At 49.7% G+C, this 24,463-nt stretch overlaps 15 protein-coding genes across 15 annotated transcripts; 12 read left to right on the plus strand and 3 right to left on the minus strand.

The window, feature by feature from the left end:
• Nucleotides 1-35: 35 nt before the first annotated feature.
• N7518_007687 (uncharacterized protein) lies at nucleotides 36-254 on the plus strand (the record flags this gene model as incomplete). The annotated part of the gene is made up of 1 exon (XM_057188614.1): nucleotides 36-254. One exon carries the CDS (start codon nucleotides 36-38, stop codon nucleotides 252-254), a length of 219 nt encoding a protein of 72 aa, XP_057040317.1.
• A 371-nt stretch (nucleotides 255-625) lies between these two features.
• vip1 (putative actin cytoskeleton protein (VIP1)) lies at nucleotides 626-1,591 on the minus strand (the record flags this gene model as incomplete). The annotated part of the gene is made up of 3 exons (XM_057188615.1): nucleotides 626-1,298; nucleotides 1,374-1,460; nucleotides 1,512-1,591. 3 exons carry the CDS (start codon nucleotides 1,589-1,591, stop codon nucleotides 626-628), a joined length of 840 nt encoding a protein of 279 aa, XP_057040318.1.
• A 1,732-nt stretch (nucleotides 1,592-3,323) lies between these two features.
• N7518_007689 (uncharacterized protein) lies at nucleotides 3,324-4,103 on the plus strand (the record flags this gene model as incomplete). The annotated part of the gene is made up of 1 exon (XM_057188616.1): nucleotides 3,324-4,103. The coding sequence occupies one exon, from the start codon at nucleotides 3,324-3,326 to the stop codon at nucleotides 4,101-4,103; it is 780 nt and encodes a 259-aa protein (XP_057040319.1).
• Nucleotides 4,104-4,265: 162 nt separating this feature from the next.
• On the plus strand, nucleotides 4,266-6,283 carry N7518_007690 (uncharacterized protein; the record flags this gene model as incomplete). Its single annotated transcript, XM_057188617.1, has 3 exons — nucleotides 4,266-4,310; nucleotides 4,360-6,154; nucleotides 6,276-6,283. 3 exons carry the CDS (start codon nucleotides 4,266-4,268, stop codon nucleotides 6,281-6,283), a joined length of 1,848 nt encoding a protein of 615 aa, XP_057040320.1.
• An 807-nt stretch (nucleotides 6,284-7,090) lies between these two features.
• N7518_007691 (uncharacterized protein) lies at nucleotides 7,091-7,388 on the plus strand (the record flags this gene model as incomplete). Its single annotated transcript, XM_057188618.1, has 2 exons — nucleotides 7,091-7,211; nucleotides 7,294-7,388. The coding sequence occupies 2 exons, from the start codon at nucleotides 7,091-7,093 to the stop codon at nucleotides 7,386-7,388; spliced, it is 216 nt and encodes a 71-aa protein (XP_057040321.1).
• Nucleotides 7,389-7,550: 162 nt separating this feature from the next.
• N7518_007692 (uncharacterized protein) lies at nucleotides 7,551-8,018 on the plus strand (the record flags this gene model as incomplete). Its single annotated transcript, XM_057188619.1, has 2 exons — nucleotides 7,551-7,743; nucleotides 7,867-8,018. 2 exons carry the CDS (start codon nucleotides 7,551-7,553, stop codon nucleotides 8,016-8,018), a joined length of 345 nt encoding a protein of 114 aa, XP_057040322.1.
• A 15-nt stretch (nucleotides 8,019-8,033) lies between these two features.
• N7518_007693 (uncharacterized protein) lies at nucleotides 8,034-8,996 on the plus strand (the record flags this gene model as incomplete). Its single annotated transcript, XM_057188620.1, is given in 7 exon segments — nucleotides 8,034-8,120; nucleotides 8,134-8,158; nucleotides 8,185-8,279; nucleotides 8,467-8,646; nucleotides 8,662-8,730; nucleotides 8,750-8,836; nucleotides 8,952-8,996. 7 exon segments carry the CDS (start codon nucleotides 8,034-8,036, stop codon nucleotides 8,994-8,996), a joined length of 588 nt encoding a protein of 195 aa, XP_057040323.1.
• Nucleotides 8,997-10,071: 1,075 nt separating this feature from the next.
• N7518_007694 (uncharacterized protein) lies at nucleotides 10,072-11,047 on the minus strand (the record flags this gene model as incomplete). Its single annotated transcript, XM_057188621.1, has 3 exons — nucleotides 10,072-10,653; nucleotides 10,723-10,796; nucleotides 10,852-11,047. The coding sequence occupies 3 exons, from the start codon at nucleotides 11,045-11,047 to the stop codon at nucleotides 10,072-10,074; spliced, it is 852 nt and encodes a 283-aa protein (XP_057040324.1).
• A 149-nt stretch (nucleotides 11,048-11,196) lies between these two features.
• On the minus strand, nucleotides 11,197-11,458 carry N7518_007695 (uncharacterized protein; the record flags this gene model as incomplete). The annotated part of the gene is made up of 2 exons (XM_057188622.1): nucleotides 11,197-11,390; nucleotides 11,425-11,458. The coding sequence occupies 2 exons, from the start codon at nucleotides 11,456-11,458 to the stop codon at nucleotides 11,197-11,199; spliced, it is 228 nt and encodes a 75-aa protein (XP_057040325.1).
• A 542-nt stretch (nucleotides 11,459-12,000) lies between these two features.
• On the plus strand, nucleotides 12,001-13,593 carry N7518_007696 (uncharacterized protein; the record flags this gene model as incomplete). The annotated part of the gene is made up of 1 exon (XM_057188623.1): nucleotides 12,001-13,593. One exon carries the CDS (start codon nucleotides 12,001-12,003, stop codon nucleotides 13,591-13,593), a length of 1,593 nt encoding a protein of 530 aa, XP_057040326.1.
• A 1,517-nt stretch (nucleotides 13,594-15,110) lies between these two features.
• N7518_007697 (carbamoyl-phosphate synthase (glutamine-hydrolyzing) CPA2) lies at nucleotides 15,111-18,893 on the plus strand (the record flags this gene model as incomplete). The annotated part of the gene is made up of 3 exons (XM_057188624.1): nucleotides 15,111-15,453; nucleotides 15,629-18,684; nucleotides 18,743-18,893. The coding sequence occupies 3 exons, from the start codon at nucleotides 15,111-15,113 to the stop codon at nucleotides 18,848-18,850; spliced, it is 3,507 nt and encodes a 1,168-aa protein (XP_057040327.1). The 3' UTR covers nucleotides 18,851-18,893.
• Nucleotides 18,894-19,765: 872 nt separating this feature from the next.
• N7518_007698 (uncharacterized protein) lies at nucleotides 19,766-20,398 on the plus strand (the record flags this gene model as incomplete). The annotated part of the gene is made up of 1 exon (XM_057188625.1): nucleotides 19,766-20,398. One exon carries the CDS (start codon nucleotides 19,766-19,768, stop codon nucleotides 20,396-20,398), a length of 633 nt encoding a protein of 210 aa, XP_057040328.1.
• A 506-nt stretch (nucleotides 20,399-20,904) lies between these two features.
• N7518_007699 (S-adenosylmethionine-dependent methyltransferase) lies at nucleotides 20,905-22,545 on the plus strand (the record flags this gene model as incomplete). The annotated part of the gene is made up of 3 exons (XM_057188626.1): nucleotides 20,905-21,168; nucleotides 21,265-21,561; nucleotides 21,619-22,545. 3 exons carry the CDS (start codon nucleotides 20,905-20,907, stop codon nucleotides 22,543-22,545), a joined length of 1,488 nt encoding a protein of 495 aa, XP_057040329.1.
• Nucleotides 22,546-22,899: 354 nt separating this feature from the next.
• Nucleotides 22,900-23,241, plus strand: N7518_007700 (uncharacterized protein; the record flags this gene model as incomplete). Its single annotated transcript, XM_057188627.1, has 1 exon — nucleotides 22,900-23,241. The coding sequence occupies one exon, from the start codon at nucleotides 22,900-22,902 to the stop codon at nucleotides 23,239-23,241; it is 342 nt and encodes a 113-aa protein (XP_057040330.1).
• An 879-nt stretch (nucleotides 23,242-24,120) lies between these two features.
• N7518_007701 (uncharacterized protein) lies at nucleotides 24,121-24,300 on the plus strand (the record flags this gene model as incomplete). The annotated part of the gene is made up of 1 exon (XM_057188628.1): nucleotides 24,121-24,300. One exon carries the CDS (start codon nucleotides 24,121-24,123, stop codon nucleotides 24,298-24,300), a length of 180 nt encoding a protein of 59 aa, XP_057040331.1.
• Between the last annotated feature and the right edge of the window lie 163 nt (nucleotides 24,301-24,463).

Genomic DNA, 24,463 nt, shown 5'->3' on the forward strand with positions numbered 1-24,463 from the left:
AGCACATCACATCAAATTCTACAATATCCACAATAATGTCTGCTCCCTTACCCGGTCGTCAATCCCCTTCTCCGGAGCGCCAATCCGGCGCCCAGCAGCAGGATATCCCCGGCTCCGGCAAGACCAATGTCGGCAAACAACCAGAACCCGTGTTATCGTCGGAGGAATATAGGGACACTGTGATGACGAGCAACCCTGAACCCCGGCTAGAGAAGATCGAGGCGGCGAAATATGCCAATGATAAACACCATTGAGATGGGGTATCTCTTGTGGACTTGAAAGGTCTTGTTTTTGCATTTTGGATAATGACATCATGAAGAATAAGCTCAGATGATCGTCTTCATTTGAGTAATGTACTTAAGTAAAACAATACATTAAATCTCTGGCTTGGAATCAATTTTCATGTTAATTTGCTTTGCTTATTGGAGATCATAGTTATCAAAGGCTCACTTGTATAGCAAGAGCCCTAAAATCGTATCACGCAGGCAGAAAGAAAAATAAACTATTGACACGGGATGACATGACATCGTAATAATGGAAAGGATAAAGTAATAGACACAAAGGAAACACGCCCAGCGCAAATCTTCATCTCCACAATAAGTTAAGATCTCATTCCAACAATCCCTTAGGACTTCTCAACAGGCGCAGCAGCAGCCTCGGGCTGAGAAGGAACAGCAGCGGGCTGAGCAGCGGGCTCAGCAGCGGGCTGAGCAGCGGGCTCAGCAGCGGGCTCAGTAGCAGGCTCAGCAACAGCAGCAGGGCCAGGGGCAGCGGCAGCAGCCTCAGTCTTACCCTGCTTCAAATCCGCCAGACGACGAGCCTCGGTGTGGATATCGCGCACCTGCTTATCGGTCTGAACATAAAAGTCGCGCAGCTTCTGGCCAGAGGGGGACTCCAGGGCCTTCTCGAAGTACGAGCTCAGGCCGCGCCAGCCATTGGCTGCCTTAGTGGAGATCTGATAGTCGTTATCGATGCCTTTGGCGCGCTCGGTGGCATTGTACTTCTTATCGAAGTTGGTGAGCGCGGTCGTGAAGCGATGCGAGACACCGTGCTTCTTGTCCAACGCGATCGCCTTCATGATGGCATTGTCGCTCACCACGTACCCATGCGCCAGGTACTCTGCGATGATGCGCGATCGGGGCTTGTCTTCTTGCGCGATATGCTCCTCTTCCCTGGCCTCGGTCTCCGCGTCGGTGACATGGGATCCGCCTATTTCTTCGATGTTGTGGGTTGCTTCAACGTGAACGGCAGAAGTGCCCAGTTGAGTCTGGTCTAGGAGGAGGGCAGTCTTGGCTGCGCTGTTTTTAGAAATTGCGTTAGTTTGTGTTGATGTGGGCTGATGGCGGGCTGAAACTGGGTGCGGGGTAGCTTACGCCTCCTTTTCGAACGTCACAGTGGCGGACTTCTGAGCATCGGCTTCCCCAGAGACTGGGGTGATGGAGAGGGTGACAATCTTTCCGCTGTTTTATGTTAGCAGTTGGTCAAATAAAACAATAATTGTGATAATGTACCAGAAGCTGAAGAAGTCGCGAACCTCCTTCTCGGAGGTTGTTGACGAGATGCCAGAAACGTGGACAGTGGAATTAGCCATGATGTTAGGTAGATGGAAAAGGAAGAATCTTGCGAAGGAATCTAAACATCTCATCATTTCCCTGGTGGGATGCGACTATTTATCTAAGGGGGCCACTGCGCCACAAGGTGACGTGGTGACGTATGGCGGGGCTGTTGCACCGCCTCACGTAGTTAATTTCGTTCTGGTTTCTTCTAGGGCTGTTAAATTCGCTTGAAAATTAAAAATATCATTTCAATTTCAATTTCAACGCTAAAATATTATTTCATTTCAAAATGGGTGTATGCCTTAGGCGTAGACCTACTCTTAGTAATCCACCAATTAGATACCTTGAATTTTCAGAGAGCCAATAAGATTATCATAGCTTACTCTAAGCCTAATTAGGCCGAATATAGGCTCTTACCTATACCGCCTAGTATTCTTCTTAGACCGCGTAGAGTGCTATAGCATAGGTCAAAAATATATTTCTAGTATTAGTTGACACGGTGAGCGGGGGGCCAGAAACGGCTCCCATTGCTCCGCCTGTCTGCCGCCTCCGACCGCCTACCCGTCGCCGCTATGCCCCTGCCCGTTCGGGTATGGTGCGCTTCCCCTGGCCCTCTTTTGGGTTTAGTGCCACCCCTGGCCGCTTTACCGCCCCCCGTCATCTGCCGTCCATCTATAAAACATCCCTCGCCCTCCACCTCAACTTGTCCACGCACTTTCTCTTTTCTTTCCCTCTCGACCCCTTGATATCTCGCCCCACCGGCTCCTGCACATTGGCTGTTCGCCCAATGCACTGCCCCTTTAATTTCACCGGAGATGCCGCTCGATCCGACGCCAAGGTTGTTCGGGCCAACATTGGCTGCAATGCCATCCAGTAGTCCAGGAGCAGCAGAAACATTGGGTCGATTCTGCCCTCAGCCGTATCGTGCGGTTTCGTGTCGATATTTTCATTCGCAAGGAAATGGCAGTGAATCATGCTACGAAGCTATCTAGATCGCTCTCTGCTTGCGAGGCGTCCCGTTGAGCGAATCTATCCTTCCGCTGGCCTTCTTTGCCATTTCAATGTCACCCGTTGCTATTCTCGGCTTTGCATAGTCTTACTCGTCCGCCTCATCTGGTGTTACATTGTTGCACAGCGCTGGCGTCGCAGATCCACTCTTGGCCGTATGCTCGCAAAGGCACTGACGCCCCGGTTGTCGTCATCGTCGGCCTCTCCGGTCTATCTGCATCCAATCGGTGAATCTTGGAATTACGCCGCGGTGATTCTAGCCAATAGCGAATATACCGCATACTCACGCGGCCTCGGTTCATGTTGCATCGCGAGGCCATTGCTACGGCCAAGCCCCGCGAGGACACGGGCCAGCGAATGGAGATACCGGTTGATGAATAGTGGGGATGGATCGTTGTTTGTGAGAGGAATTTCATCAAATGAGGGGGAGCTGATGCCGGCAACCTACAGCCTGCCGTCGCGAAACCGGTGTTCTCCCGTAATGTGGATACAATAGTATGGGCTATAGGGGCTGGTCGGGGTCTTCTACGTTGTGTAGAAGGCAGATTCCACCTTCCGGTCTATAAAGGAGACTACAATTCCACCCAAATGACAAAATTGGAATCTAACCCTCCCAAACTCTCCTTCTCTCTTCCCTTTTCCACTGTTGCTTGCCCCTTACCTCTACCCCAAGTCCTGATCTCCTTGCGAGTTGTCCTATTTTACGAGTGATCTCATTTACCAAATCCGCGAGCTTGTTCAGCTGCGTTTCTGCCCTTCATGTCAAGTGGTAGTTATCGCCTGGAATCTTTCCGGCCGTGGAATCCTTTTCAGGACAAAACGCAACCCCACCGAGATTCTCTCGATATTCATCGCTACCCAAGTCCAGTCTCGATCACAGCCACCTCGCCTCCCTCCAACTCTAGCGACCCAGCCTCAAGGAGTCCAAAAGTTCATTCTCACAAACCCGAGCGGCACCCCCTTCCTGCCCGTCCGCCGGTGGAGGTTTGCTTGAATGATAGTCTGCCGCAGGAGACAAACACTATGCACCTGTCTTCAGCGGAGGATCAGGCTTGCATCAATTCCGGAACTGAGGTGTTTGCTTTCGAGGATATCCTGCAATTGCAAGATTTACCAAGTTCTGGAGATGGGGAATATTCGATGAGCGGTGGTGATCTAGGCCTGGAGTCTCAGTACCCACTCAGCTGCGAATCGGGCGATCGGGAGCTCGCTTTCACTTCTGGTCAGCACTCGCAAGTTGGCAATGCTGGAAGCCCTGTTCTCACTGGAGAGTGTTACGATTCAACAATTGACCCAGCAATCCTGGATGATCGCCATTTCCGAGATGTTGAGCAGACCCCGGCAACAAAAGCCAGTTATAGCGTTGTTAAGCCTTCTTGCCCCTCGGATAAAATTGCCCACACTCACGGCATGCGGCAAGACTCGCAGAGAGCGATGAAATCTGGGCGGCAGCGGTCCAAAGTCAACAAGGTTTCTGTCGTCGTGGACAATCATACAATGAATATATTATCATTGATTGATATGATTGTTGAGATATGAAGTGGTCATTTATCGCATTTAGTATGGTGTTTTGGGGTGTTCCGAACGGCTGTGGATTACGTTAGTTACGTGGTATTAGGTAAGCTCTGTGTAAAAGAAAGCCATTTTCCCCGAGCTAGCTTTTTTTACTCTCTGTTCAACATCAAACCTTTCTACCAAATCATGGACCGACTGCCATCAGAGATCAAATGTCTGATTGCGAGATATGTACGTCGACCTTTTCTCCAATGGTGTTGATATCTGACCATATCTGCAGATGGGCGATGAATGTATGAAGAGCTTGGCTGCACTCTCCCTGGTGGACCAAGAATGGAACAGAATTGCCAGGCCGCTCTTGTACGAGCATATCATTATACGTCCACTCAAAGATGATGCCTCTCATAAGTTTCACTGGCAGCCAGAAGCCAGCCGTGTTCTCGTACACATAAAGCGACTCAGTATCATCGTCCCATGGTATCCAATTAGCGGCCCACCGCGCGCACCAGTGCTTCGTGCCTACAGCGGCCTCCGGGCTTCGCTTAAGACAGAGAATTTGGGAGGTCAAAGCATTCCCAAATTTAGGGGTTGTTCAACGAACCAGAGCGCCGAGGTAATTGACCTCATTCACAAGGTCCCTCAATTGCGGGATATTGATCTTCTTATGTCCAACGGCGGCCCTGTCGAGCTTCACAAGGCCATCAGGCAGTATCATCCAGATTGTCGATCATCTGTCTACTTGAGTCCTCAAGTGGGAGACATGTATCGAAAGACAGACGATTGGGTTCTATCGCCGCAGCTGCACACCGCACATGTTACTCTTTTCGAGCATCCGGAGCGCAGGAACTTCAGGGAGCACCCAGATAGAGTTCTTGAAGATATGATTATTCGTGCACCGCATGTCAAGAGACTTGCATTACAGATTGTCGCGGGTGGTCAGGCCGGCCCGAAGGAAGACTTCAGCGAGACGGTGGTTGTTGAGGGAAGGGTTGGGGTGGAACCACTGCGTGCAAAGCTTGAACAGCTAGCGTGGCCGCTGAATACCCTAATGCCGGCTGGGCAGTTCCTCAAGTGGGATAAGCTAGTAGATTACAGCTGCTTAAAATCGTGGACCGTTGGCTGCATCGAAGAGACCCAAGTACTGCGCGCTATTGCCGGTCTCCGTCCCTTCCAGCAGCTAAATAGACTCACCCTCGCTCTCTTCCCACCGCAAGACGACGAGTTATCCTTCTACACAGCTGTAGAGGCAATGTTCGACTCCCTCCCCCCGCTCACATACCTCTGCCTCCTGGGTAGCTACAAACCAGCCCTCCTGTCTACTGCCCTTCGCAAGCACGGCCCAACGCTACTTGAACTAAAGCTCAACGTCGGCTCCCAAGACTTGAACCATCAGACACTCCGCCGACTCCGCGCAAAAGGCCAGAGTGTGACAGGCCCAATATGTTCCGTCGAGGAAATCCATCCCCTTGCAGCCCATTGCCCCTCCCTCCAGACCCTGTGCATCGCCATCCAACGCAATCGCGGCCTCGAAACACCCGCATACACCGCGCTCGCCCTGTTCCCAGCTCTAACAACTCTCGAGCTCTACCTGAACTGCCCACCGCTTGTGGACCCCAACGAAATCGAACCCCCCTCCCCAGTTCCACCGCGCGACCTAACGGAATTTGAGAAGTCTCAACCCCTGCCTTCTACCGGCCTCGAGGTGCCTATCTGGTACATCAGAGACACAATGATTAACTCCGCTATCGACAAGGATCTGGCCAAGACTATATTTACACACATCCGCTCCCACCAGGTTAGGGGTCAGTGCCTCACGAAGTTAAAGATTCATCCCTTGTATAGTGCACCTGCAGCTGCTGCAAGAAGCATATCAATAGTGTCGAATTGCAATATCTTCAAAGCGCCGGCTCCGTCTTGGACGGTTCAGACGGACCTTCTGGTCGGTGTCAAGGCCGTAAAGCATATGCAGAAGCAGAGTGCCCGTCGTTGGGTGTCTGAGGGGGCTGCGCAGTTGGAGGTCATTTTTAATTCTGTTTGGCCGCCGGCGGAAGGGGAGGAAGAGAATGGAAATGAGGGTAATTGGCTGCAGAGGTGGTGTAGTTGGCCTTTGCAGTGGGGTACATAGGGTCGTCGGTGATGGAGATTCAGAGATTCTTTCATAACATCATAAGAAACTTCGGACTAACTTATACATAGGTTCATAAAAGGGAGAATCAAGAGACAGTTCTTTGATGAGAAAGTGATACGGATTCCAAGGTTTCACCATGAAGATCGGCTCGCTGGTGCAACGAGTTTCGTAGATTGTGGGGAAGATGAGAGAAGAGAGAGGATGATCATGATGATAGCGATTATTGCCCCCTGAAGGCGCAAGCTCAGGGGCTCTTGGAAGTGTAAAGCTTGTCTTCAGACACGATAGGAATGTAAACACACTGAATTTCAATATGGCCTTCATTTCGAAACGATGAATTGTGAAGCCTGTCCTTGCCTCAAGTACACATCTCGACCATTCATAGTTCCTCTGCTCCTCTGATCAAGATGCAATTCATAATATGGCTCAACTATCCCAAGTTGCACGATGTTCCCGAATGTGAACCATAGGTACCCATGCTTGATTGGATAACTCAATCAACCGGCGAATAGCGGTCAACTGGTCGCCTACGTCGAGACGGGCCATATCGTTGCCTTGGTGAAACTTTGGGAGACAGCGTAGCAGAGGTTATAGGACAATGTGAGCGTCTTGTTGTCGAATGCTCACGCACACGCAAGGAGTCTCCTTTATTACTTCTCTTGAGACGTGTACTATACCGGACATTGAACACAATATGGTCGCGAAGTACGTTGAGCTCGCACACTTTTGCTTTCCCTTCTTTTCCATGTTGTTCTGGTAGGGTCTAGACTCCAGATTTCCCGTTTCGGGTTAGTTTCACCCGCGCAACCAAAATTGGCGCGGCAGCGCAGCATCTCCCCTCGACAACTTCTCTTGTGACTGACTTCCCCAGCATAATACAACCATGGAGGAAGCTTTTCAGTCTTTGACGGCAGGGAAAGTTCAGGAGTTGCTTGTATTCTGCGGAATCGGCGACTGCAACTATGAACCTATCAAACAACACATCCTAGGCATTTCTGACTTTGGTGAGGCCCAGAACGCTCCTTGGCAGACTATTTCCACTGACATGTATAGTCCGCGAAAAGAGGCTCTAGGTAGGCATAACAGATCTACCACCTCTTCTTACTCCCAGAGCTAGTCCGGATCTAGAAGCAAAGCGTGGCTCTTACCGGTTCCTCCCCACATCTGAAAAAAGAAGTTAAGTGGACTACTCAGGGCTAGATACGCCGTCTCATAAGAAGAAAAGAAGAAACAAAGGAAATACCACTGCTAAAGATACAGCATAAGAGGCGAATCACTCCGTAGTAAGTCGGGAAGGTGACATACCATCCGAACCTACGTTGACGACCGAGGCGAACGCAACAATGATCATACCTCAGGATGGGACGTCTTTATCCGCTATGGACATTTCTCAATACGCGAAAGTACCGCACAGGATCATTGAGAATATACTTATGAACTGTATAAAGCTTAACGATCCCCTTAGAAGATACGGACATCGGTCAAAGCAGGCAAGCCTGATAATGAAGGTTGAAGAGATTCAGAGCTTTATGAATGGTATTATTAAGTTGTAATACCCCGATGCCATCCAGCTAATCAAGCAGGAGAATGTATTCTCCGTAAGCAAAAGTATATAGTCTCGGCTTAACGAAACCATATATTAGGAGATCATTAAGAAAGGCGCCCAGCTCCTTGACCTAAAGGATTTACTAACTTCGAAAGGCCCTCTAGATGAATTCACGATGGCCGAGAAAGTCGCCACCGAGCGATTCATAAGAGAAGCGGGCTATGGACTTAGCCTCGCTAATCAAAGGCAGTACCGTCTTTTCTAGAAAAGATTATTCGATATGCGGAACGCGGGTATCGATAAGATTCTTTTATACTGTATAAAGGAATTTGACCGCTTCTGCAAAAGCTATTTATTAGAAGCTAGGGTTTCTCTAATAGAGATTATCCGACTCTGGGAAGAAAGGTATGGCTTCTATATTAAATAACTAGAAGAGCGAGTGGTCGCGGAGAGCAAAGGCGATTTGATAGGAAGACTATGGTTAAGGCAGCCGCTCTTAATGGATAGACTTAGTGTTCCTAGGATTGTATGGAACTGCGCTATTAACCCGTGGTTCTCTAGCGTGGAGGAGACTATCTTCTAATTAAGCGGATCACACGAAGCATCAGCTAAACTGCTCGGTGGGTTCTTTGACTTATAAATAAAGGTAGAAGCGATACGAAATAAGTCTATCTTCGTCACTATTCAGCCTAAGGATAAAAAATTCCTCACAGTTTGCCCTATTATATCAGTCCAGGAAGGAGATACCCTTAGGGTGTTTGCTGGAGAGATTCGGTACTCTTCAGACTATAGCGCCGTCTACGGTATCTAAAGAAAATCTTTGGCTTAATTACTCCACGGTGACCGGGGCCCTCAACTTTATGAGGGTATCAGCTCCTAGAGGTGATTCTAACGTTCGTCTCCAGTAGGAGCTTATCGATAGACGGAGTGAAGGAAAGACGCGTCTCATGTGGAGGGTCGCAGTTATTGCTCTTCGGGTAATTTAACCATTTGAAGAAATTATTCGCACTGCTCCTCAAAAAGAACAATATCTCTTACACCAATCGCCGGCTTGCGCAAAGCGAGGATATACGAAGTACCGAAGTTCCTGATTCTTGTTCTTCCAGTCTCATTTTGGTTTCCCTGCCCCACCCCGTTTTAACTTCTAGCTTCGCATTAGAAAAATAATCGCTAATGATAATGAAATTCTTTCCTACAGAGTATCTTTACTGGTATGGGTCTCACCATGAATCCCGGCCCATAGAAGTAAATTCTACTCTACTCCTGATCCGATACTATAAGTTTCTAGGAAAGTAGTAGTGGCCGACTTTCCTTTTCGGGATTAGTATATTTATAAGCAACGAAGTGAGACACGCTAACCGCTTTGAGGTCTGGTCTATGGGACATAACAGCGATCATCATCGACCTGCGAAACGTCGACAGTAGGCCTATGGGATATAATAAGGATAGAAATCGAAAGATTGAAAGCGTGCACTGAAGTAAATCCAGACTTCAGATAATTAAGGCTGCTAAGCTACCTTAGACGCTAGTTGGCCATTTCTGGCTGAGTACTTAGATCCATAGCCAGAAGGATACGGCCTAGGATCACCTACTCTATAGTAATCACCGCCGCTCCTAATAGCCTCAAGCTACACGAGTTCATAGCTGGCTTTTTGCAACGAGCAACATAACGGACGGTATTTTCAATAGAACTAGATTTTTCTAAGTAGATAACAAGTTGAAATCTTATTACATAGTTTGGACCTTTACATCCTCCCCGCCCTTCTCAAAATCACGGTCGGATGTCAAGGTTAGAGTCGGATAGTAGGAGTTCTAATCAGATTAGCTTTTTTTTCTTAACATGACGTCATAGTAAAGCTTACTAGTTATAAAGCAAGAAAAGCCCAAAAGCCCGAAGAATCTGCTGACAGAATATGTACCTGGCCCGTCTCCCGCATGCGAATCCCCATGCATACATCTGCATTGCACAACTTGCTGTAGGAGTAGGTATATTATAATGAGTGTAAAGCGTCCTTACGACTTGTGTAACTAAAAATTTACTGCCAGTTTTTCTGCCGTTTTTTTCTGCCTATATTACAAAACATTACCAATATATTTTCAATTCAAGATTTTGAAATTCAATTTAACAGCCCTAGTTTCTTCTACTCCGTACTCCGTAGTGTTTGTTTCATTGGACTACATGGTCCTCAATGGGGCTGCCTGAAATCACTTTTCACATGTCAGAGTTATGATTTCGATGAATGTGTTTGCCTGCAAACCTAAGATAAAAATGTTGCGCAATGCGAAAGAATGATATGGGTTGGAGTGGAAATTGAAAATCAGGCCTCAATGATTCTCTCAGATGGTGTGGCAGAAGCCTCACTGGCCGAATCTTCCTTTTGCCTCTTCAAAGTCTGCTCCAGATCTCGGACCCGCCTCCTCAGCTGCTCATTCTCCCGCTTCATGTATTCCACTTCCAACTTGTGATGTGCAGCCTCCTCAAACCGCGACAGCGAGCTTCCGGGTGAATGGCCTTGCTGGGTCTGTGAGACCGAGCTCCGTTGTGGGTATATGCTGCTGTTGTGGGGGAATGAGGATAGTGACCCCATGGAGGGTCGGCGAGAGGTGAGAGATGGCTCGCGACTGCGAACCGTTCGAGAATGGTCCGGGCGATATTGGATATCCCGCGAGGGAGCAATTCCAGTAACACTTGCAGATTGCTGGCCCTGGCTTGCTGAAGTATGTGAACTGAGACTCGAATTGGATCGGTTTCGTCGCGCGGAGTGAGATTGGGTTGAACTGAGGGCGGGTGATGCCCGCGCACCATCTGCCTCGTTAAATGTTGAGGTGGAGGATGCTGTCGATGCCACAGATGCTGTCTGCTGGCGAAGAATAGATAGCTCTCGAGTCAATCGATTCACCTGCGAGAGGTTTGACGCGTCAGCAGTTGAGGGGTAGATATACTTTTGGCGCTCTGGGATCCCACTTACAATCGCTTCTTGCTCTTTCTCAAGCACTAGATGGAGATCCGAAGGCGTCAGCGGCTGAGGATGACGCAATGGCCCTTGTTCTGTTAGTCGGGGAGCTCATCAAAGTGACGCCTGCCACTGGAGACTTACCCTGAGCGGTCCTTGTGATGCCATAATCCCCGGTTCCAAGCGGTGGGCTTCCTGGGGGCGGAAGCGTTACAGAAGTATGGGAACCATGTACTGGTTGTCGGGATGTTGGAGCCTGCGATGCCATAGCGGGTGCCGTCGTTGCTGTAGGAGGTTGTGCCATAGTAGGGTCGGAAGCAGCGCTCAAGTCAGGAGCCATGGCTGTCAGGTATGTTCTGATGATATGGCTTGACGTTAAGTTTGCTTTCCCGCACGCGCAGTCAGCATGTAAGTCGCAAGGACTGAACTATAAATGTTTCAGCCTTGAGACAATAATCAGGAACAGTCAGATCTTAGTCCAGAATTAAATCAAAACACCCCTTGATGCAATTCCAGGGATATTCTTGAAACATACCAGTTATGGAGGGGGTCAAAGGCCTGCTCCTTCAAGAAAGGGAATCGAGAAAGGCAAGAGAGAAATCCGAAAAGTTGGGCTTCTCTCTTGCCGTGAGATGTTTTATCCTTTGTCGCTTTGATTGGGCCGTGCCCGTAATCTGCATCTACTGGACGTATGTACGTACATGTACATGCACCTACGTTGTAGCTCTAGATAACATAGCATTCCAGACATGTTAGATGAACATTCACACTGTTTGTCTTGAGAAAAAGGCCGACACACTACAATGACTGTCTGGTAGGTGTCTCATGGCACAGTGGATGAATATATCTGTTAATCTGCTAGCAAACATCCCAATGAACGGGGATTGTACAGAACAGACATGGTGCTCAGGCCCACTTTGCGGCATATTGGATGTCTCAATTGGAGCTGTCCAGTAAATCGAGCAATAATCGACCCAATACACTGTTGATCGGCGTCTTTAAGCTCTTGCGGGTTCCTGAACGTCATACTCATCATATTATAGATGCTGGACTTGCAAAACAATAAACTCCACTGCGGCACTGGCCCGGGAGACGATCTGCATGTTACATAAGCCTGCCAACAGCCCGCCGTGAAAGAGGTAAACAACTTCGATCTCACGATATCGCTGTGGGTTGTGCATTGTGCATTGTGGCAGTGAAGTCTTCCAAGACCTGTCAGGGTCTCGGCTTCTAAGGTTGACTCTCCAGATATCTAACTAAGCTTGTCGCTTCAAACCCTCACTTAATGAAACCATGGCCCGATCCAACGCTCCTGACGCTACCCACATTCCACACATTCTGAAACCACTTGCTCCTTACGTCAGATCGCGCCAGGAAACCCTTCATATCCGCCAGGCACTGACGTCTTATCTTCGCTCATTTATCGAATTCGACGATCAGTCAAGCGGTCTTGCTCAATCCCACCTCTCCCTGTGCGCGTCGACCGATGCCGTTGCCAATGTCAAACGCATCCCTGCCGACCTTCCTGGGCTGAGAAAGGATTATCTCAAGGCATTGGCAGCCAATGTTGCCGCCCGCAAAGAGTTCGCCTTGGCGTCTGAGGATGTCGCCTCTTTAAGGCGCCAGCGGACGGCCCCGAAAGCCCCTTCTGACGATGCTGATATGCAAGAGCCCGGGACCGAACTTCGCGAATACCTTGCTCTCCTACGCGATCGACGCCGCCATACCAAGCTGCAGGTGTTTCAGAATTATCTTGAGGAGATTAGAACCCGCGATTCGGGGAGCGTGGAGGACGTTGGCAATAATAGCGAGCAAATTCTGTTGCCGGAGGCAGATGCGGAGGTCGGGCGCAATGACACTGAAACGGGCTTGGATGAACTAGTGCATAACCTCGAAAGAGCAGTTGTCCGCGCGAGGACTCAATTGGACCGCCAGAAGCAATTATTTGAGAAAGCCAAGGCACAGCATGATCCCCAAGCCGAGACTGCAGATGCCAAAGCACGGGCTTTACAAAGGACCCGGGATGAGCTAGTACAATGGGTGGAGGAACGGCTGGTTGGTCAAGGGGATCCGGATGAGAGTCTGCTCCAAGAGCTCCCTCCGGAGGACATCGAGGAGGCCCAGCGAGGGCTAGAGAATCGCAAGATACAGATTACAGAGCAATATGCCGCATATCTACAAGCCCGGCGAGAGCTTCTCGACGCTGCGTCCAGAGCTTGTCAGCCAGTCAATTTGACCCAGAAGCCTCCGTCACGAACAACCAACAAAACCGAGCTTTCCATAGCAGAAATACCACCACCCAACCCAATCGACGTTCTGTTATACACAAACGAAACCCTGGTCCCGCTGTATAAGAGTCAAAAGTCGCTGGCTCTCCAGAGATCCTATCTATCTGGGTTACTGTCGAAGGAAAAGTCCACGACCCTCCGCGCCCTCAATCGTCTGAGCGATGAATCCCACCTACTCCCCGAATACCCCATTCTCGCCCGCCAGCCGCGCTTTAAGCATACTCCTACTCTCAGCTCGCGAATCCAGACACAGACCTCCGAGCAGACCCCGGATGAGGTCGTTGGTCTTGCTGAGGCATGGGCATTCGCCTCTAATGCTGCAGCTGCCAACGGAAGGGAGTTTGTTCAACAAAAGATCGCATTAGGTAATGAGGTTGCGCAGGACGCCCGACAAACCTTGGCTGAAGTATGTAATACGCTCAATCAGGACCTCGATGAGGTCATGCTGGAGGGTCGGCAGAACCGAGATGGGCCGGATTTCTGGGCCTCCGAAACTCGCTCCCCAAAGGGGATGTCGAGGGGTGGTGGGTCTCGGATTGAGAAACAACCGAGTGGTCCTTGGTCACGTCTGAATGGGAGAGTAGGGGTTGCGGAATAATTGTACCGTGTTGTATGTAGTATAATAGCTTCTTTTAAATGTACAATATACCATATACTCTATCGGCTCGTTTCAGCGTAATCCAGCTGTGTGCATTGGTTTTTGGTGTAGCTCTCGAGGTTGTTGGGGTTTGTCCGACGGAGTAAGAGGATCATGGCATCAAACTCATACATACATACTCAATTCTATTCTAGCGCGATAGTTTACTTGGTAGTAGTTGCTATTATAGAGCTTGTTATATTCGCCTGTGGATTCGGTGGGTTGTTTTTAATATCAAAATTGGATGGCATACGAGGGAGTAAGAGCTAAATATATATAAAGTATCTCATTTGTATATTCTTGGTTTATTCCTTCTATTCCCTCAAGCAGGACATATTAATACAATATCTCTGCTAGAAATGCACATACAGCCTAGTATATCAATTGCAGCAAAGCTATCGAGTAATATCCGAGGTAAATTGGTTAAGTAGTCGCCAAGGTTGGGGGTTTACCCAGAAAGATGAGTACAACAACATCTATAGATCTCTCATAGCATTCATGTCTCTCACGTCTTTATCTATGATGCTCTGTTATTAGAGCTATCTATGTACAAAGCCTATCTTTAGCACCCAAGTATTGCCAATATATCCTCCCATTCACTAGCAACTATCGATAGGCTCGTACTTCTCGCCATGTCCACCAGTCGCAACAATGGTATGCATGGCAAATGACAGCTTCGTTTCCTCTATTTGCAATGCATTTTTAAGTGAATCTATGAAATCCACTGCTATCAACTTCGGTATGCTCATGCTCATCCCATGCAGATGCAATGGCTATAGAAGCATCTGAGTATTCGGTTTTGATGACGGCAATGTCAGAATGGACAACATTGGCACCAGCGCCATCGTGTCTCCAGTCATAGCCGATGTAAGGTTGCCTTTTTTTCAGCCAATCTACCGTCAATTAGGGTTGTGGTGGAAGATCGTAGCTCGATGTTGAGAGATAAGAGATAGGGTTGAGGTCCGGCATCGGCATTTCCAAGGTTGTCTGGAGTGATATGGTGTTCTTGGAAGCTCCAATTGCCTGCTATAGTTACACTCTACACCTTATATATACATGAAAAGTAGCTATGGCAATAGACAATTACCAAGGCTTTAATTAGTATACACCGGGGCATAGAATTTAGTATAAGAAAGATAGCCGAGAGATCGTCTCCACATCCAGGTTTGACTCATCGCCACCAACTGAAAAAAAAAAGAGATTATAATAAACCAAAAAAGGGGAAGGATGAAGGAAATATAAACCAACCTCTTCATACTAATTAATCAAGATTCATTATTAGATCCTCCCGATCTACGCAGGTATATAATCCCCAATATCCCCCGGCTTTCCCTCGTTGGTCTTCAAAAGTGGAGCCGTATACGGTGAACGGAACGAGCCAATTAGCGACTTCGAGGCGGAAAAAAAAGAATCCCAGCAAAGTGTAGACTCATCCTCAACACATCCCTCAGCAATTGAAACATTACCTTCGGTGCGCAATGGCTCTCGCTGCTCGATGTGGGCAGGCGGCCGCCCTGCTGCGCCAGCGCTGCATTGCTGAAACCCGACCAGCACTTTCTCTGCGCGCATTCTCATCTCAGTCCGTCCGTTCGACGGCCTCCACACTACGCCTGCAGAAGATCCCCACGGCTCGGTCTCAGCAACTCCGTTCTTTCTCTAGCACATTGAACCGCCTGGCTGCTGAGAGGCCCCCGGCTGCTGAGTCTTATCTCGCTAGCGGTGCGGTGTCGGCAGGTAGCAACCTCGTCGATGTCAAGAAGGTCCTCGTTATTGGCAGTGGTGGTCTGAGCATTGGACAGGCTGGAGAATTCGATTATTCTGGTAAGTTGCAATCGCTTGGAGATGAAATTTTCGATCACATCGCCCCGTCAGTCCCTCATGGGGATTGTCTATACGAGAAGCTTTTCTGTGGGGAATACAGAGAGCTTGAAAATGGCCGCTAAAAATCAATCTATATGAGAACGGTAACTAATCTCTTGACTGCGCGATCAAATAGGCTCTCAAGCACTCAAGGCTCTCAAGGAAGCCGGCGTCCACTCGATCCTGATCAACCCCAACATTGCGACCATCCAGACCGACCACAAGCTTGCGGACGAAGTCTACTACCTCCCCGTCACTCCCGAATATGTTACCCACGTCATTGAGCGCGAGCGCCCCGATGGTATTCTCCTCACCTTCGGTGGTCAGACTGCCCTGAACCTGGGTGTGCAGATGAACCGCATGGGCACCTTTGAACGCTACGGTGTCAAGGTTCTCGGCACCCCCATCAAGACCCTGGAGACTAGTGAGGACCGTGACCTCTTCGCCCAGGCCTTGAACGAGATCGATATTCCCATTGCTGAATCGACCGCTGTCGAGACTGTCGAGGACGCTCTCAAGGCTGCCGAGCAGGTTGGATACCCCATCATTGTCCGGTCTGCTTACGCCCTCGGTGGTTTGGGTTCTGGCTTCGCCAACAACCCCGATGAGCTCCGTGACTTGTCCTCGCGCTCTCTGTCTCTGTCTCCCCAGATTCTGGTCGAGAAGTCCCTTAAGGGCTGGAAGGAGGTTGAGTACGAGGTTGTCCGTGACGCTGCCAACAACTGTATTACCGTTTGCAACATGGAGAACTTCGACCCTCTCGGAATTCATACCGGTGACAGTATCGTTGTTGCCCCTAGTCAGACTCTGTCTGATGAGGAGTACCACATGCTCCGCACTGCTGCTATTAAGATTGTCCGTCACTTGGGTGTCGTTGGCGAGTGCAATGTCCAGTACGCTCTGCAGCCCGATGGACTCGACTACCGTGTCATTGAGGTTAACGCTCGTCTTTCGCGTTCCTCCGCCCTGGCTTCCAAGGCCACCGGTTACCCGCTTGCTTATACCGCGGCTAAGATTGGGTTGGGACATACTCTTCCCGAGCTCCCTAATGCCGTTACTAAGACCACCACCGCCAACTTCGAGCCCAGTCTGGACTATGTTGTCACCAAGATTCCCCGCTGGGATTTGAGCAAGTTCCAGCACGTTAACCGCGACATTGGCTCCGCCATGAAGTCGGTCGGCGAGGTTATGGCTATTGGTCGTACCTGGGAGGAGTCCCTGCAGAAGGCCATCCGTCAGGTTGACCCTCAATACCTTGGTCTCCAGGGTGATAAGTTCGATGACCTTGACGAGACTCTCCGCAACCCCACTGATCGCCGCTGGTTGGCTGTTGGCCAGGCTATGCTCCACGAGAACTACTCCGTTGACAAGGTTCACGAGTTGACAAAGATCGACAAGTGGTTCTTGTACAAGATCCAGAACATTGTGGATTGCAACAATGAACTCAAGGAAATCGGCAGCCTCTTCGGCCTCAAGCAGGAGATCCTGATGAAGGCTAAGAAGCTCGGTTTCTCCGATAAGCAGATCTCTCTCCTGGTTGGATCCACCGAGGATGATGTCCGTGCTCGCCGTAAGTCCTTCGGCATCACTCCTTGGGTTAAGAAGATCGATACCCTTGCTGCCGAGTTCCCCGCCGATACCAACTACCTCTACACTACCTATAACGCTTCCTCCCACGATGTTACCTTCGATGACCACGGAATTATCATTCTTGGCAGCGGTGTGTACCGTATTGGTAGCTCCGTTGAGTTCGATTGGTGCGCTGTTAACGCTACTCTCTCCCTCCGTGAGATGGGCAAGAAGACCGTTATGATTAACTACAACCCCGAGACCTACTCCACTGACTTCGATACCGCTGATAAGCTGTACTTCGAGGAGCTCAGCTACGAGCGTGTCATGGATATCTACGAGCTCGAGGCGTCTAGCGGTGTCGTTGTCTCTGTCGGTGGTCAGCTTCCTCAGAACATTGCCCTCCGCCTGCAAGAGAGCGGTGGTGCTACTATTATGGGTACCAACCCTCTGGACATTGACAAGGCCGAGGACCGTCACAAGTTCTCCTCTATCCTCGATAGCATTGGTGTCGACCAGCCCGCCTGGAAGGAACTGACCTCTGTCGCTGATGCTGAGGTCTTCGCCGACACTGTGGGTTACCCCGTCTTGGTTCGTCCCAGTTACGTTCTGTCCGGTGCCGCCATGAACGTCATCTACGGTGTCGATGAGCTCAAGGAGAAGCTCTTGAACGCCGCTGCCGTTTCCCCTGATCACCCCGTTGTCATCACCAAGTTCATCGAGGGTGCCGAGGAGATTGATGTGGATGCCGTCGCTTCCAACGGTAAGCTGCTTGTCCACGCTGTTTCCGAGCACGTCGAGCCCGCTGGTGTTCACTCCGGTGATGCCACCCTCGTCCTGCCCCCCGCTACCCTTGAGGAGCCCATCATGGCCCGCGTCAAGGAGATCGCCGAAAAGGTTGCTAAGGCCTGGAACATTACTGGCCCCTTCAACATGCAGATCATCAAGGCCGACCAGGAGGGTGGCGAGCCCGCGCTCAAGGTTATTGAGTGCAACCTGCGCGCCTCTCGCTCCTTCCCCTTCGTCAGCAAGGTCCTGGGTACCAACTTCATCGACGTCGCCACCAAGGCTCTCGTCGGCCGTGATGTCCCCGAGCCCGTCGACCTCATGAAGGTGAAGCGTGACTACCTCGCTACCAAGGTTCCCCAGTTCTCCTGGACCCGTCTGGCTGGTGCCGACCCCTTCCTGGGCGTCGAGATGTCCTCCACCGGTGAAATTGCTTGCTTCGGTAAGGATCTGATCGAGGCATACTGGTCTTCCCTCCAGTCCACCATGAACTTCCGCGTGCCTGAGCCCGGCGAGGGTATCTTGCTCGGCGGTGATATCAACCAGCCCTACCTGACCAGGATTGTCGACTACCTGCACCCTCTTGGCTACAAGTTCTACGCCGTCAACCCCGAAGTCAAGGCTCACATCGAGTCCACCGCCCAGAACGACGTCTCCGTGAAGCTGATTGAGTTCCCCAAGAAGGACAAGCGTGCTCTCCGTGAAGTGTTCCAGAAGTACGACATCCGTGGCTGCTTCAACCTTGCCAAGACCCGTGGCAAGACCCAGCTTGATGAAGACTATGTCATGCGTCGCAACGCTGTCGATTTCAGCGTGCCTCTCTTCATGGAGCCTAAGGTATGTTCAAAGAGCTGATACTCCATAATTATTCAACTTGCTAACTGATCATCTACAGACTGCCCAGCTCTTTGCTCAGTGCATGAGCCAGAAGCTGCCCCGCGCCGAGGGAATCCCCTCCGAGGTCCGCACCTGGGCCAACTTTGTCGGCGGAAAGGCACTGTAAATCTCTCTTTTTTGCACAAAGTGACAGAAGAAGAGAAAAAAAACCCCCACCATGTCGAGATTAAGAGAGAGGGAGTCAACCTCTCTTTTCCCCTCGATATCCCATATGGCCTCCCCAGGTCCTCCCGTCATGATTTTCCAATATAGGACAGGATCTAAACTTCCTGTACGGTGTAGTGGGTAGGGCAATCTTGTTGATAGATGGCGCGCATTGTCCTTTCGGCCTTTTTTAATTATTGTACTCTCGGATTGGAATATTGTCTTTTCCTTATGAATCTTCGAATTGTTCCTCGTCTATACTCTCTGCTCTACGGCCGATCCTATACGAATTTGACCTTTGAGATATTTTCCGTACTCCGTACTTGTGCATAGCTAGTTATGTTCAGGGTCCTATCATTATTCATTTCCAGGGGCTCAGCCACAATATGTATCCGTTTAGGCTAGGAGGGGCTTGAGCCTCCTGTGGGCGCCAATCAGAAGGACGTTGATGTCCACGGGTCCTCGTGACCCTTGCGACTAGTGACTTCTATTGTTCTTGAACCTTCATCTTTTTGTTGCCTTCAAATGCCACCTTGAACTTCTTCACCTTCAAGAAAGCCTAGGTCTTGACTGATGCTTGCAGGTCACAACCATAGGCCCTCAAGATCTACACCGACATGTCTTTAGTTTCTTACCACAGCCCCTAAACGAAATTACTTGTCAGTGCCAAGTGCCAAGTATAGCGCTGGTATACGAGCGATGCTTGGCTTGCGGAACTCTGTGACTCTTTTTAGGCCCATCGGGCACGCTAGTCATGAGCCAACATAACAGTGACTGTGAAAAATTTCCCCTGCTTCCTGACTCCTTTTATTCTGCCCAGTCCCAACTCTCTCTGTCCTCACAACCTTGAAATACCTCCTCTTCGAATCCTGCAAATATGCGCTCATCTTGGTTCCTCGTTTCTCTCCTAGCGGCTCTGACCGCCGCTGATGAGCCCAGCACAACAACCATCAGCTATTTCGGAATTGACAATCCCTACGGCGCCAATATCGGCGCCTACTCCAGCACCGCAGCACGAGTTGTTGGCATCGACAAGTACGCCACGACCTATGAGATCGCCTGCATGGCAGGCGCATCCAAGTGCGCACTGAACCGCCCCGCAACCCTGATCCAGGGCGATGCAACTTACAGCGTCTCCCTGGAAGTAACTGTCGTGACCAAGGGTGCGACGGCCCAAGCAACCGCAGTCGAGTCATGCAGTTTCACCCGCCTTTCTGAATCTGCTCGTTGCACGTGGAAGTATGAGTACACTGCCTTCGAGGGTGATCACACCATTTCCGATTCCACCTCGAGCACACAATCCATCCCGTCGTATTCGGTTGTTTATCACCCTCTTACTGTCACCGATGGTATCTACGCTTTCAAGGCTAATGCGACGGGTTCGCTTACACCGGTGAAGATTACTCCTACTGCTTCTACTGCTGGTGCTGCGGCTGCTGCCAAGCCTCTGATCACTGCTGCACCGTTGGGCGCTGTTGCTGCTGCTGCAGCTTTTGCGGCTATGCTCTAGGTCTTGAGTTTGGTTCTTTTCATGTTCTTTTCATGCCTGATGTTTAATTTATTGGGACTTGAGTCTCTGGGTTTATACACTTTGAATGAGCTATGCTATATGTCCACCTAGTAATTTACCTAAATAGCGCCTCGAATCTGATTCTTTTTGGCTCCAAATATTCATCTTGATTGGTATGGCTTTCTGCTTAAAAGGATTTGTAGGAGTATTTCTTTGCCCGATTCATACCATGTCGCGACTTTGCATATAAAGATAGAGCTGGTTTCTAGCTTCTGTTAATGTTTAAGCTGAATTGGCAAGCAGTAAAACCACAAGGGAAATCTCAATGTCTTCCATGTGACTGCTCTTTGTTGGGGTATGTTGGAGATTCTATTAATCTTCCACTATCAATGCCAAGAGATTCAAATACAATGGCGAATATTCACCGCCCTGCCCGTGTGGACGACTATCCACTCTAATTGTTATATCTTCAAACAATTCTTATTCCTATATTCAGATCACCTAGAATGGCATCAAGAATTGCACTACCTTCGGTCACGACCAGGACGGTCCCACAGCCGGCCCCTAATGGCCTAGGTAACGGTCTGTTTGTGACAGCCGACATCAACCCCGGTGAAGATGTTTTGCACATCAAAACACCATTTGTGGCGGTTCTTGATTCCCCACGTTTAGAGGACACTTGTGCTGGTTGCTTCGGAAAGAGACAGGTAGAAACTGGAAATGAGTTAAAGGCTTGCACGGGATGCCGTGTCGTGAAGTATTGTGATCGGGTGAGTTGCTAATGGGATATACGATATACTGTTTGCTGTCTCATATTTCTTGTCCTACCAAAGATTACTGGTTTGATATTCTAATATGTGATTTAGGTATGTCAATCTAAGGACTGGAAGTTCGCGCATTCTCTTGAATGCCCCATCTTCAAAAAAGTCAAGCCTATGGTTCTTCCCAACAATGCCCGTGCTCTCCTACGTGTAGTACTGCGCACTGCGCGTAGCAAATACGACGCTGAAGAGTTCAAGGTCTTTGATGGCTTGGAGACTCATATCAACGAGATATCAGAGAGCCAAGGCCAGCTTGATAGGATTAACCTGACGGCAAGAGCTGTCAAGAATTACTCAGGGACGGATGTGGATGAAGGAACTATCGCTTCTTATGCTGCCAAGGTAATTGGTTTCAGCCTTACACCTTTCATCGCGGCCTTTTGTCTAACTATATCATAGCTGGATCTCAACTCCTTCAACCTTACCACCTCCATGTATGACCGCATTGGCCTCTACATGCATCCATATGCCGGCTTGATCAACCACAGCTGTGCCTACAACTCCACTGTGGGATTTGATGGTGAAGAACTGTACGTCAAAGCTATGCGTCCTATCAAAAAGGGCGAGCAAATATTCATCTCCTACATCGACACCACGACACCATACGATATCCGTCGCAACGAATTGAAAGAACGCTACTTCTTTGATTGCCAGTGCACAAAGTGCCAGATGGGAACAGATACCATTGAAGACCGGTTCTTGTCTACACCTGAAGACATGGCTCCCCTAGAGACAGCAGAGCGTGAAGCCCTAGAACTCATGCAGAAAGCAACAGCAACCAGCACAGAGCCAGCAGACGCAATCGAGAAATTAGAAGCTGCTATGCACAAGCTCCATGAAACTGCGCTATGGCCTCTCACCCGTCAGCCATATGCTTCTCTGCGCGACAAGCTCATCATATCTCTGCTAACGGCTGGTAACTTCACCCGGGCATTCATCCACGCTGCCATTCGATACCTGCGAATTGATCCTGTTGTCTATGACAAAGCCCATCCAATCCGACACATCCATGCATGGAGCCTAGTCAGGCTTACTGTCTTTATTTCCCAGGAGGGCTTCCAACCTGACCCCAAAGACCCTGTCCAGATTCATGACTTCAAGCTGAACTTTCACTACTTGATATGGTACATTCTCGCCGAACTTACTAGCACCCAAGCGGAGAGCTGCACCGTGCCTAGCTTCAAGAGACTTGTTGGAAATCAGTTTCTGCAGGTTCACAATGAGTTCAAAGCCAATGGCATTGATCCTAGCAAGACCAAAGCTGTACTCTCCGCTGAATGGAACAAGCTTGAACGTCTTGTTGATAAGGCTCTAGAGAAAGAGTGAAGTACTCTAAGCCATTTGTTTATTTTACAAAATTCGATCAAACTGCAACATCGCCAGCCCTAATTGAATAGACCCATAACAAGACAGTAGTGCCCGCGTGCTTAATGGTCCCCCACCTCTTATGCATGAGATGGCAGGAGCGACTGCGAGCCGATGCCATTTGTACACTTTGTCGCCCCTTCGCCTCTGAAGTCGGTCGACCCTTCCTCTTTGGGCCGTAAACAGCCCCCATCCCATCCCATTTCTCTTCTCTTCTGCTCTTTTCTTTCTCCCTTCACTTCCTCTTCACTTTCCCTCTTCTCCTTCTTTTTCATTGCACACAAAGGCAATTTGATAACCAAAACAACTTGCAAAATGGATGCCTTCGAGATGGTTTCCTTGTCGGGCCTCTGGTCCATGGAGAATGGACCTCCGACTTCCCGTTCTACCGATGAGGTTTGTGTCTCTCTCGAGACAGGTAGTTACCCCCGCTACGGGGCCAGCCGTCAGGCTGCGACCTCCCGGTTTGCCGACATTAGGATTCCGGTGATTCCCCCCACTTACCAGCAGATCCCAGGGTACGAAGCCCACCGTCAGCGACAGCAGGCTCGCGCGCTCATGGGCTCGATTGCGGCGCGCCGGGGCAAGCCTACCCCCGCCCCAATCTTGATCCGTGGTGATGCTCCGAGTCTTCTGCTGCGCCGGCGACGTTGGTAAGTCCATTTAATTTCATTCTTACCTCTTCTAGCCTTTGTTTTCTTGGTTTAAGTTCCATCCCAGTTCTTCTCGCTTCTTTCTCGCTTCACATGTTCCATCTAAAATGGATTGGACTCAGCTGACTTTTGATTCTGATAGGGTCCCTGGGTGTCGCTTGTGCTGGTGACTTGGCCGGAGCCAGAGCTCGGCAGCTAGCCAATAAGTGAACTTGGATTTTGTCTGGGTGAGCTTTCTGCTGGTGCTTTCGGTGAAGATGGTAAGGGGGGGTTTCTGTAGTGTGGGGGCTGATGCTTGAGGAGGAGTTGACTGCCCATTGGTAAGGCTTGTGTCTCTCTGGTTTAGTCTTCAGTTCTGATTCCTAACAATATGACATATAGGCCTCGTGGCTTTAAGTTCTGCTCCCTGGATTGGTGCCGAAAGCTATCAGAAACGCCTTTATCGATAGTTTCTGCAGCCCGAACCATGCAGAGGAAGTCAAGAATAGCAGATCCAATAAAGATTGCCTTTGACCACCGGGTACGAGCTCGTCAACTGGTAATTTCATCTCTTCCACCTATAGTTTGCTTCCCAATGCTGATTCATCGATGTACAGTTGGAGCTTGGTTAGGTAATATCTCCGGGGCTTGGTCTAGTTTTCAGTACGAGGTGCACGCAGTATGGTGAGTCTGATCCCTCTCCAGGGCTCATATGTACTTCAAGCTCTGACTCTCAAGGACCGAAATAGTTTCGCCACCTCTACGATATTCCGATATCGCCAGCCTTTACATGAACCAATTCCCATGCACCACCTCCTCTTTTACGAATTCGGTTTTTCTGCGCTGCCCCGTCGCAGCTCACATGTGGACTGCCGAAAATAGCTATCATGCCAGACGCGCCAAAATGGCTACAAACGGAACCTATCCTGTCTGCTCTGAGAACTGCCGTGATCCCAATACCTGGAAAAGGCAAATTGCTACTGGCTGCTGTGGGCTGATTGGACTAGCTATTCTGGGGACTGTTTCGGATTGTCTGGAAAGACGGAAGATAATGAGCAAGACTCGCGGCTTTGAACAGAAGTGACGGACTTTGTGTCGGCCAGACAGACAAGCCCCTAGTGCTGATGAGAAAGTATAGCTTTCTCCAGGACAGCAAGAGAGAGCAAATCAGAATATACACATTCATGATGACCGAGAAAGCCGACTACCTACAAACCGTATTGGGCAAGGCAAAAAGCTTGCCCGTG

This window comes from Penicillium psychrosexuale (genome assembly GCF_028828465.1).
Source record: "Penicillium psychrosexuale strain IBT 29551 chromosome Unknown utg000004l, whole genome shotgun sequence".
Taxonomy (NCBI): Eukaryota; Fungi; Ascomycota; class Eurotiomycetes; order Eurotiales; family Aspergillaceae; genus Penicillium; species Penicillium psychrosexuale.